At 41.2% G+C, this 12727-nt stretch overlaps 1 protein-coding gene across 1 annotated transcript; it reads right to left on the bottom strand.

Moving 5' to 3' along the window:
* Positions 1 to 4286: 4286 nt before the first annotated feature.
* Positions 4287 to 12051, bottom strand: LOC119302400 (altered inheritance of mitochondria protein 3-like). Its single transcript, XM_037579437.1, has 8 exons — positions 11834 to 12051; positions 8468 to 8716; positions 8151 to 8366; positions 6023 to 8060; positions 5526 to 5918; positions 5079 to 5383; positions 4781 to 4944; positions 4287 to 4697 (listed from the first exon to the last, which is right to left on the bottom strand). Exons 2-8 carry the CDS (start codon positions 8672 to 8674, stop codon positions 4625 to 4627), a joined length of 3396 nt encoding a protein of 1131 aa, XP_037435334.1. The 5' UTR covers positions 8675 to 8716; positions 11834 to 12051; the 3' UTR covers positions 4287 to 4624.
* Between the last annotated feature and the right edge of the window lie 676 nt (positions 12052 to 12727).

Consider the following 12727-nt stretch of genomic DNA (forward strand, 5'->3'; position numbering starts at 1 on the left):
GGGGCGGCGTGGAAACAGCAGCGAGGGGCGGGGCGGCGCCGGATCTGATGCAGGCGGCGTGCGGCGAGGCAGCGGCGGGGTGTGAAGGCGGCGGGGCGACGACGGACGAGAGATCACGGGCAGGCGAGCGGGAACAGAAATGAAATGGCGGTTGGGCATTCGCGGGCGGCGGCTGGTTTTGAACCAGATGCATCTCGTGATGTATATTTGCATCGCGAGGTGTTGCATTTTACATCACGGGAAGACCACGGTCCAAATTTTTTTACATATGGACTGTCTAGCAGCGTTTTTTGCCCCAAATGGTCCAAAAGTTAGTTATTTTTACATTTGGACCATTTATTGGAGATGCTCTTACATCTTACAGATTGACGCAAAAAAAAGTGCTGAGTAATGACGGTACATGGCAAAAAAAAGTGCTGAGTAATGACGGTACATGCCATGGCTCAGTTAAAGCTGGATCTAACGCGCTTTATGCGTTCAAGCGAGCCAACAGCCCAAGCTCGTTTAAGGCTCGAGCAAGTGCTCATAGCATCTCCAACAAGTTGGTAAATCCGTTCGCTATCCCAAAAAGGAGAAAAGATTTAAAACGGTGCTCCAACAGATTTGATTTATGATTTGTCATGCCTCCTTTTTAGATCATGGCTTAACCTCGGAGGTAACCCCGGCTCCTCCGCCAAGACATCTCGCGACTCATCATGCCCGACCTTCCTACCTTAGCACTACCGCTGCACTGCCATCAGTGTTTAACAGAATGCAACACTACGTCAACTCGCCTGAATCTGAGAAGGACCATGGAAGAACAAATCGGTAGTGTGGTGTTTAGCCGCCGAATCGATGGCTTAGTAGAGATTTCACCCTCCAACAAGAATGATGCTCGTTTATCTCGTGTTTGCTTTATTAGAAAAGTCTATTTTGGATTAGTTAAGAAGTATCTATATTGTATCAAGTTTACAACCATCTAAGTTGGGTTATAATTGAGCTTATGTCATGTTTGTGTCATTTAGAACTACTATGTTCAATTTGAACGAATTTCAAATATTATGTGTAAAATTATGTAATGCATGACCATAATGTTTAAATCATTTTATTTGATGAAAAATACAAATTGTTTCAAGTGGAAAAGCACCGTACAAAGAGAGATAGAAGGAAGCTAAGCTTTATGTAAGGCTAGATGTTCAAGAAGATAATAAAAAAGATTTTCCACTAATTCTCTCCGATATCTAGAATTCTTTTTTGGTCACCATATTCACCTAACTTGCAGATGCTCTTACAATTCACAACACAATAATCCCTAGCTACAAAGTCTGACAAATAACTCCAAAGGAGTTCATAGCCGAATTTTTAGCAGTACAACAAAGATACCAGGAAGGAAAAAAAACTAGTGGTCGTAACAATGCTACATAAACAAATTTGTACGTAATACATCAGATGATAAAACAAGGGGGCACAACATTATTTTTAACCAGGGATGGTGATATTCAAGAGCATTGCATTTACCAACACTAGAAGTGTTTTTCAGGCTTTCAGCGCATTCACTATGAATACCCAGTAGGGTGCTAAATACTTCAAAAGTTGTAGCACAAGATATGATAAATTTAGGGAAGTGGTCGCAACACATACCACTTAGACACTAAAAGCAAAGCATGCTCCTTGGTTGCGCTAAGTTTTGAAATTATCCATAAATATAATTTGCAGAACTACCACAAAACGTTATGTGGTCGTCCACAAAACATTAAGTTGTAAATGTATTGTAGCCTTATGACAATTGCAAATGAAAGTCCAGTAGGAGGGTTTCCAACTGGACTTTTATTCGCAATTTTAAGGTTTTCTGATTTCGTACACAACAAAAGAGACATATTTTCACGAATATTGGGTCATTTCCAAACTGAACGAAATGCATGTCATTTGTATATTTTTTAATATGGGACACAAATATTACAAAATAACAGAAAACCATTGCATCAAACGTACAACTATAAAAGTATAGTGTGTAGTTGATCGCCATAATTTTATGTGATGATACTAAATAGTGGGAAATTTAAGGCAACAAAGAGTTGCACATAAATAGCCGTTGAACCTATTTAAATAAGTTGTTATCAAACTCACATGCAGATGCAAGTGCAAGTCAAACAAAGTTCAACTATACTTTACAACAACTTGGTTTGAGGGTTGGGGCTATTAGAATTGTTGTCGAATTTTGCCCCACTTAAGCAAGTTTGAACTTTGTGGCTAGGCATATGATGCACAACCACAATAGTGGCTTGCCGTGCTTCCTTAGGACCCATCTTAACTTCTATAAAGTTAATTTTCTAGACAAAACATACCACATAAGTAGGACTTGTTGGATACTAATAACAACCCCATAAAACACACAGGTGATTTCAGATGCTTGCCAAAACAAGCACTAAACTCATAAAGGTAATCTCTATAACAAACTTCTGTGTCTATGCGATCAGCTAGTCCAAGCCAAGTTTTACAAGTACACTAAGGTGCAATTTTCATGCAATATCATGTCATGTCCTACAACTACAAAGATCTAAAAGCACAACACACATCAAATAGCATTTGTTTAAGAAATTGAGAAATTGAGACAGGCATGATCAGTTTATATATCTTGGCCACAAATCTGTGGAAAATGTAAAACACTTCGTAAGAAAAGCTCAATGCATATCTATCCTTACCGCCTTCAGGAAAGCATGCAAGTATGATCGTATGAACATGGAGCCCTCGCATGGAATTTCTTAAACTTGTCAATTTCTGCTTAGCAAACAGACAACAACAAAAACATATCATTCAATATTCACATTGGATGAAGCACATCCAGAAAAGGCTATTGCCAAGGAAACTTATTGTATGCCAATAGTTGACCATCATATCAAAAACTTAAAATGATACTACTAAGGGCGCCTAGTGTCCATAAGTTATAATAAAATGACGTTCTCCACCCATAGTTATGATAGTCAGACCAAGAACATGTCTCGCTATTTTTAAGAACTGGGCAATTATCTACAAATAACTGTTCTTGTATTTGTATCAACAATTCTACATATAACCAAGCTAGCTAGCTGAATATACCTCAAAACCAAGTATAAGGATTTCGCCTTTGTTTTCTTTTTAGCCTTTGAGCTGCAATGCCCACAAATGTTAGGCGTGAATCCTTTCAATTAGACCACCCCCAACGTGCATTCATGTTAATACCCGGTATCTGTATTATGTCACATGTCTGCTAATTACGGAATTTGCATGCCAACCAATCAACGAAGTGACATGGCGAATTCAACACTTCAATTATTAATGTAGCAGGCTCTCCAATAAGTGATTACCAATTAGCAAATTGCTAATATATCTCACGAATAAAAAATGATACCTATAGTTAGGATCAATGTTCCAAAAAACAATCAGTAGTACACGAATAATCACCCCACCATTTAGTGTTTACAAGATAAACAATACAAGTCGGATAATTATATTCATACTTATATAATGAAAAATAAGCATCTAAAAGATCATTCATCTAAAATCTAAAAATTCAACTCCCAACAATCGGTCATGGAAGCAGCATAAAGGGGGAAATTGGCTATTCTATGCTTGTTAAATGTTTTAACCTAAGATGTTTCATGCTATAATCTGTGGTCGACTGGGGGTACACATATTTCTACTAAACAACGCCCTACACCATATTCAATATCTATATAAGCTGTCATTTCTACCAGCCTGGCCTTCAAATGCGTTTTCACAATGGCCTTTATTTGGAGCAGTGCCTATAATCTTAGGGTTCATTTCAATAGAAGGTGATGGTATCTTCTAGAATTTAACATAAGCAAACTGGTGACAATTTTACATACCAGGAGTGCCCTAAAAGATTATAAAATATACCAGAAGTCTTATGTTTCTACAAAATACAGTATTACCTTTTAGCATTTGTGTAACAATTCTACGTGATATTTAGGCCCCAGTAAGAACGACAAAACTCATGTCTACCTAGTGGATATACATGGAAGTCAAGTACGCCTTCCATTTCAAAATACAAGGCCAACAGTGTTCTGCAATATCCTTTCAAAATACGAGGGATTCATGTAGGGATGACTTCACATCTATGGCTATGAAATATTTTCTCATATTTTCAAGACAATAACACCATGGCTAACATGGTCATTTCCTCTACTATTAATTGCTTCCTAAATCTCATGCTAGACCAGCATGCACCTTACAAAATGAAATGGAGATAGTACATTATTATCAACTACTATCACACATGCAAAACTGGAAGGCTGCACGCTCAGAAATAGAAGCATCCTCAGAGTCAGAATACAGGAATTGAATATCCAAAATAGCAACAAAAAGTACCATAAAAGCATGAATAGTGTGCAATACAATATAATAACAGAAGTTTGGGGCTACTAAATATTCCATTCCAAGCATGCAGAACTACCTTAACCCAAATGCAAACAGGTCTCAGTTGAGTGGTCGCAAATAGATCCAAACAGCACTAGCGACCTGGCGAAGGACAGGGGGCAAAGCAACTAACTGAACTACTGAACTAAGCGTCGCACTTGAGGGGGGAAATGCAACCACCATACCTACCTTGAAATCTCATCGAATGCTGAACTATGTAACAGGAGGTCTAACGCCTATTTCCATGGAAGTTGCCCTTCATGGCTACTTTTTTGTTTAATGACTTGGGGCCTCCAGGATTCCTGAGAAATGGGCGAGAGTTGCAAATCAAGGAAATGTTTCACCTAGGATGTTCTAATTCAAATTAGTGCAAAAATATACTCACATTTTCTGTCGCTTCACGACATCATGCTTCATTTTCAGAACAATGTCCATTGCATGCTGCTGATGTTCTCTTGTATGCACATGTAGACCAAGGTCCTCTGCACTCCCACAGTTAAACATGCATATCCGGCACCAACCAACTTCTCCACTACTGAAGAAACCACCCTGGACAATACAACAGCAGTTCAATGATTAATAGGTACTCCTACATCAAGTATATAGCATATAGAAACTCATAATGCATCAGAAATAAACACAAAAACGAAAATAAATTTATAAATTCAACATCCATAACCCACCGAACTGAAGCGGCCAGATTCTTGTGGAAAACCATGTCGAGAATAGTCATCAAAATTTGGATCATCTGGATGTACGTGTCCTTGGAACCGGTGGCCAGAAGGTTCAATTCCATGCAATTGACCATGCCCAAGGGGTTCAGAACCATGAAGATTTCTTGGAAGAAAAATATCAGCGGGGTGGAAATGTGTATGAGGGAACCCTAGATTGTCAAAATCATGCTGTCTACTCCCTGGAAGGTTGCCAGGGCCTAGTTGGTCCTTACGAAGACCTCCGGGACCAGCTGTCATCCCTTGAACAAATGAACCTGAAAACCATTTGAAGCCATTACAGAGCCATTGAAAAATTGTGAAAAGGATCAAGTAAGCTCCTCTTCATTCATTAAACCCATGAAGACTTGCTGAAGATGAAGTTTCAAATCAAGCCTTGAATCAACTTATAATCCTTACCTGGGTTTCTAGGCATTCCATCAACCCTGTGATGGCCAAATTCTGCACCAGGTGACACAAAGTCAGGATGACCAACAATTGAATGGGGCTTCCTTGACAAATCTTCAGGGAAGCCTATAGGATATGGGCCTGGCTTGTTTGGGAATGGAGGCCTTCCTGGTAATGAATCGAAACCATCAAAAGGCCTTGGGCCTCTCTGAAAACTGTCATCATCAAGATGAGTTGGCCCTGGAAATTGCTTCATATTCTCTTCAATATCTTTAGGGTTGACATTGTATCTGCCAGGATATGGTGGCCCCAACGACCTGAAATGTTCCCGTGAAGTATTGAACCCTTCTTCATGGAAAGCCCTGGAATTTCCTAGTTGCTCTCCGCCGACACCATTTCTCATTCCTGAACAGAAGGAAGTTTTGGTCAAGATGCTTACAATAAAGAAAACTCAAGTGTCCCTAAAACGGAAAACTCAAAAGTGTTTGCATTTGATTCAAGAGAATTACCAACAGGATGTGGTCGGCCAACATTTTCTGGAGCAAAAGGAGGCATAGTTGTGTCATGAAGTCCAGGCAAGGGTCCAGCCATGGGTGGTCGAATCATGCCATCATCAGGTATGGTGGGTGCAGGCCGCGAAAGGTTTGGTGCAAACACCCTTGGTGCCATTTCAGATTGATATACACCATATAGTTGTTGCTGCACTGTAGGCCGGACATTTTCTGGAAAACTATGACTAGGTGGCCTCATTTGATTCTTCTGGGCTTGCGTACATGGCACAGGAGGATGGAGCATATGCTGAGTAAGCATGGTATCAGGTCCAGAAGGACGCTGTCGGCCCATGCCTGGGGGCGCATAGGAACCCAGTGCTCCCTGGCTTTTCTGTGATGCCTGCTGCAATGATCCTCCTTTCTCAAGATCATTGGATATATTTGAAGCTTCAGACTGTGAATTACTTTCCTGGCCACCAGACTCATCCTTTCCTTTGCCTTTGTCTAAACCATCTGCAACGCCCAATGCAATGCCAGTTTGTACCGCATTTTTTCTGATATTACTAAAATCATTCTGCTCCCCATTCACATTTTTATCACCCAGATATTCTGGCTTTATGCCAGAATATTCACTGCCTCCATTTGTATTATCGCCTACTTCAGCATTGCCACTAGCATTAGCTGCACTTTCTGACTTTCCTGATTCTTGGAACTGATGCGGTGTTGCAACATAACTCGTAGACCTGCTAGTCGAGGTTGGAACATGCTGCTGCTGCATATATTGTGGACCATGGGGCTGGAAAGGTTGAGGATGAATCTGTTGTTGTGATGAGTGCATTCCTTGTTGGTATGATTGACTTGTTTGTGAAGGAACAGGTGTGTTAAGAGGAAATCCTTGTGGTGGTGCCTGCGAAGGGATGCTGGGATGCATTGGTGGCCGCTGAGCCTGATGCCCATGTTGCTGATGTTGTGGTGTATGCTGAGTACCTTGAGGAGCCAGCATGGATGGTTGTTGACCTTGCAACGGAAATTGACCCTGAGGAGGGTGTACAAGTGCAGGATGCTGAGGACCAACTAACTGTTGGTGAGATGCATGTACAGGGTGCTGGATTGCAGCACCATGTGCCATCTGATGTGCTGGCTGAGGCTGCAAATATGATTGATGACCTGCTACCGCATGTACTGAAGGGTTCTGAGATTGTGCAACTGGATGAGGCTGATGATAGACATGAGGTTGTGGGTACGATTGCTGCCGCACTTGTGGATGCTGGTGCTGCATCTGAGATTGAGGATGTTGCTGCTGAGGTGGGTACTGCATTTGCGGTTGTTGCTGGGCAACAGCCTGCTGTTGATGTGGAGGATGAGGTTGCACATATGGCTGCACCTGGGAGGCTATTGCTTGAGTTGCAGGCATTGCAAATGGCTGATTACAAACTTGGGTATGGGCTATAGGTTGTACATCACCTTGTGGTTGCATCTGTGGAATTTGAGGCGCTGAATGCAATGGTGGATTCTGCTGAGGCTGTGGCTGAACAGCTGGTGCTTGGAGTTGAGGATTCTGGGACTGGTTTGGCACTATGTGTTGGGGCTGTGGCGGCTGCAGGAATTGAGGCTGAGCATATGGAGCAGGTTGTGCAGGCACTTGAGCAACATTCTGTGGTGCCACTTGCGTTTGAGGTTGTGTGTACTGTTGGTATTGGCCATACTGTTGATACTGCTGGGTGTAGGGATTGTAGCCAGGGTAATGCTGCTGGTAGTACTGGTGGTACTGGAGCTGCTGCTGGTACTGCTCGGCTGTTTGAATTTGTGGTGCAACTGCTTGACCTTGAGTAGCATAAGTAGGTGCCCCTGCAAAAGGGGCCACAGCAACCGTGCTTGTTGTGGTCACACCAGCTGAACCAGTTGCCAGTGCAGAAGCTGTAACAGCTCCAGCTGTAGGAGCTGCTACAAGCGCCACAGAGGAAACTGCAGAAGGATCTTGGGTGACTGCCTGGGTCGTTGCAGCTGATGACTGTGTCAGACTACCGTCAGCCTGTTGTGTTTGGGGTTGCATGCCCTGCAAAGACACAAAACGGTACAAAAATATTAATGCATAGAGAAATAGTTGACTTGTAGAACAAATCACTTTGAGACATGATGTACATACAGGACAAAGCTGAGCATGTTCTTGCACTTGACGATGTACAATCTGAGTACCACAACGGTTACAAACAACAGGCGAGTTCCCATAGGCACAAGCGGTACCATGTGTGTTGCATTCAGACAGGTTTCCTTGCCATTGGCAACCACTCTTGTTGTACAGGCATTGTACTGTAACTTTACCAATTGTCTCAGCAAGTGATTTATTTGAATCCACCAGAGGCTGCATATTTGAAAGCAGGTTATAACAAAGAGGGTTCTACTTCCAAATACACTAAACTCACTGTACGGTGCACAAATCACTCCCTTAAGAAGAGGCTATACCTTGGAATCAGCTTCCGTCACTAAGTAACCATCATAAGGGCAGGCTTGTGTGGTTGCTGCTACATAAGCCAAGCAAGGTTTGCAGTAGAGATGTGTGCACTGAGCTTGCAGAGCTTCGTTGGGGTATATGAGCGTCCGACAAACAGGGCAAAAATATTCACCAGGAAGAGTTTGTATATTCAGAATACATTCATTATCGAAACCCATTGTCCGGCCTCACTAACTTCTATCCAGTAAGGGTTCTGATGCCTGCACATATGCTAATTTCATAAGTTATGCATTCAAACGTATGAGCTAAAGCCAGAAATCCAATGAGGACACAAAAATGTCAATTATTCTCTTTTACTAAAGGAAGCAAATACAAAATTTCATTCACAGGAAGACAAGTAATCAACACATGGCACCACCACATACACAACATGATAAAAAGAAACAAAATGATTAGTCAATGATGCACAATGCTGAAGAAATGGGTCGTCTTTTTAACAATAGCAAGTCAAATATTAGAAGTCAACTAAATACGAAAGGTGTAGCTGCTTACAGCCATACTGGATCAGGACAAAGAATATAGGGGTAATCTAATTGTCACCACTCTCCATGATCAATGCTTGATGGACAGCCATAAAAGGCAAGCCACCTAAAGTATTGCATGTGGGTCCATATGCCATGCTTATTTTTCAGCTATCAAGTGCGGTAGCTGCTTTGTTCAGAACAAGGCAAAGCTTGCTAATGAACCAAGTTACCAAAGAGTACCCGCAAATCCCTAATATGCTAGCACGATACAGTAGAGATATAGAACACATGCCTATACCATAACGTGCCATAACTAATTAGATAGATGAATATTTTCATGTCCAAGAGACAGACATCTGGTAGATTATCTCTTAGCAGCCAAAGTAGCTTGACAGCTGACTCGATCTTAAACCACAGTAAGAATTAATAAAGAACCTACACTGTTGCATAGTTATATAAGAAAATATCAGGGCCAACTGAACTAAAAAGGTAATGCTACTTCAGTAACAGTAGGTCAGACTCCAAGCAAAGAGTATAGAGGATGTCTAATTCTGTTGCCGGCTCTCTATGGCCTGATTAACAGCCATAAGAAGAGTGACACATACAGTGCAGCGCATGATGCATTAGGCTCGTATTCAGTTAGCTTTGAAGTTCAGCAGGTGTTATGTTGCCAAATAACCAAGTTACATAACAGTATCCCTAAATCCCTAATGTGCTAGCATGATAAGCAGTTCACATATACAACATGTGCTTCCACTATACAGGGTAGAAAACAGACAGGCATATGGCAGGTAATCAATGTAGGTAGAATTAGCAAAGTACATAGCTAATCTCCACAGAAGAAATGCATGATGAAACAAAGATACTGATAATGATCAAACATATTGTTTAAGCTGAAAATTGCCATGCTAACCATGCAAATAGTGAAGGACTACAACATTAACACTGAAATTTCATTGGTCCTATATAAACAGTAGCGGACACCAGAACTTTTTAAACTCTGGGCAAACCACAAGTCAAAGTGCTCAGGATGCCACCTTTTTTTTATGAAAATCTAGTGTTGCACAGCTGGCAAAAGCCCGGCTGGAGAGATGCTTGGACCACCCATGCCTATAAATATAGTCTGTACCTACTTTATTAAAAAAACGGAAGGCGTGTTTCTCCAGTTTTTTGGTCAGTTCACCCGTTTTTCTCAATTGCTGTTTTTTTTCTTCGAGCGCGCAGGCTGATGTCTATTGGGCCTCACCCATTGCCCGGCCCAGCAGTACAGTCAGGAGATACTCAGTTATTGAATAGTCCCACCTCGCTTTCCTATAACTTATCACATCAATTTATATATGCCTATGAAATAAAATAAATAAGCCGCCTCAAGGAGTGGGTTGCCGTCTGTGGGATTAAATATAGGAATAAATTTCTTGTGTGAAGGAAGGGAGGAAAAGATTTAAAGAAAGAATAGATCCCGCTATTATGAGCCCTTGAGCACGAAGGGAAAGAATTAGAAGAAAGAAATATATTCGGCAAGAAAGAAAGAAATAAATTAGAAGAACGAAAAATAAATTCCATTCTCTATGCATGGGACGATGGGAGAGAGGACCCATTAAATCCTCTTATTAGTAGGAAGTTAAATTAGAAGAACGATTTGCTAGGAAACTAGCCAGAGGAAACTCACACATGCCTACATGACCAAGGAACGATGATAGAAAGGGTTAAATCCTAAATAAGGCAAATCCTGCTGCATGCAAATAGGCTGCCAAGTTGATGTTTAAAGATATATTAATTCAACTTTTTATGCCTGTTATTTGAGCAATTTTTACCGATATATGCATTTATATTAGAGTTCGGCGTGTGTGTCACAGCTGCATGGCACCATTCAGATGTTATCATACCGCGCTGATGGACATTTAAGTGGACATGTCAAATTCCTCCCCCGCTGCAACGCACGGGCATTTGTGCTAGTGACAAATAATAGCACAAACGACACACCGAGTGAATTTGAGTATCACCAGCAACAGACAAATTCTTAGATCTGAAGTTAAACTATTTCCATCTTAAATTAATGCGACTAATCGAGGCTTACTAATCTGAACAGAAACAACATACTAAATGAATCAAAGTAACAAACAAAACTATAAAGCTGAAACAGAAAGAGGGTTAGGAAGCTAGCCAACTACGTTACCGGGCTGAGTAGAAACGACATGCCAAGAGTCAAAGTAACAACACTAGTGAATTACATTATATGAAAAGCTGGATATTGCTTGGTACCACCAGCCAAAAAAAAACAATAGTCATGTACCAAACGTCTACGCAAAATACTGGCAGCTAGACATGCCCTAAGAGTAATGTTGACATTGAGGTAACACACCCACAAGAGGCAAACAAAGAGGGTGCAGATCAAAAGTAAGTATAAACAATGATCCGCACATCAACACCGATGCTTTACGGAGGGAGTAATTCACAAATGCGAAAGCAATAAAGCAATCTATCAAGCCATCAGCGGCAGTGAAGCCAGTGAACATATATACATGAAAAGGACCAAGTATGTATCTAGTGTACATAAGGCGGCATCCACTAAGGAGAACTGAAATCTATATCTAGTGTCGGACTTAACAGGGGAAACGGGGTTCCGTTGGACGAATCCCCGACTTGTTTACTTGAATATATATAAAACAGCTAGTATGACTTGGTATTGATTAGGGATCTAAACAAAAGTAGCATTCGTTGAGGAAAATCTGCATCGAAAAACATGGGCGGGTGCACCCGAACGTCTCATCGATCCTTAAAAGGGGATTTGTCTAGTTTGATTCGGCTGTTCCTCGCCCGCACAAAAGTACGAACAAGCTAGGGCTTCCTTACCAGCAAACGGAGTCGCGTCCCGACCACACCAGCCCAGCAGCAGGACAAGGGGTTGGGGAGGGAGATCGCGAGACAAACTAGTTGCCACGCTTCGAGATGGCAGGAGCGCTTTGGTGGCGGTGGTGGTGGTGGTGGTGGTGGAGGAGGAGGAGGAGGAAGAAGAGGGGAGGGGTTTCGGCGGCGACGGACCCCGGGACGGTGCTGTGGGAGGGATTTGGGTGTACAAGGGTTACCTTTGGTTCCCCAAGCCAGCCTCCCCAGAATACGAATATTGGATTTTGCAAGGGTTCTCTATGTAAAAGGTTTTAATAGGGTCACCCTCGTGAAAAACTACTACTCCCTGTATAAAGAAATATAAAAAGGGTTTATAGATGAAAGGGAGTAGTACATAATATCCCGTGCGGTGCTGCGAGAATTGAAAGATATAAAAATTTAGGTTGATAACATAAGAATCAAAATAAAAACTATATGGCTTGTAATATTTGATTATGTATAGTTGTAACAATTGTTATTTAATATAAGTAGAATAACTGAATAAAAACATTTCTCATGCATGGTTGAATGTTGTGGTTATTTCTTTTTTTCTTGCACGGTTGCATGTTAAGGTGGGTCTTATCTCATCTTATGATTGTATATAATGAGGTGACATGATTACACATTGAGATAAATAAGTTTGTGAGGATGATTCTCTTAAGTATATACAAGGATATAGGATAATTTTATATGATTTTGCATTTAATAAGTCGCTTCACTAATTTTGATGAAAGTTAAAACCTCTTGTGTCACGGATGTAGATGACTCTAATTTTGATAAAGGTAATGCTCAAAGTGTTGAGTCTTGAGTGTTTGAAGTTGATACTAGATTTCTATTGTGTTGCATCCGATCACAAAGTTA

Source organism: Triticum dicoccoides, chromosome 5A (genome assembly GCF_002162155.2).
Source record: "Triticum dicoccoides isolate Atlit2015 ecotype Zavitan chromosome 5A, WEW_v2.0, whole genome shotgun sequence".
In the NCBI taxonomy this organism is placed as follows: Eukaryota; Viridiplantae; Streptophyta; class Magnoliopsida; order Poales; family Poaceae; genus Triticum; species Triticum dicoccoides.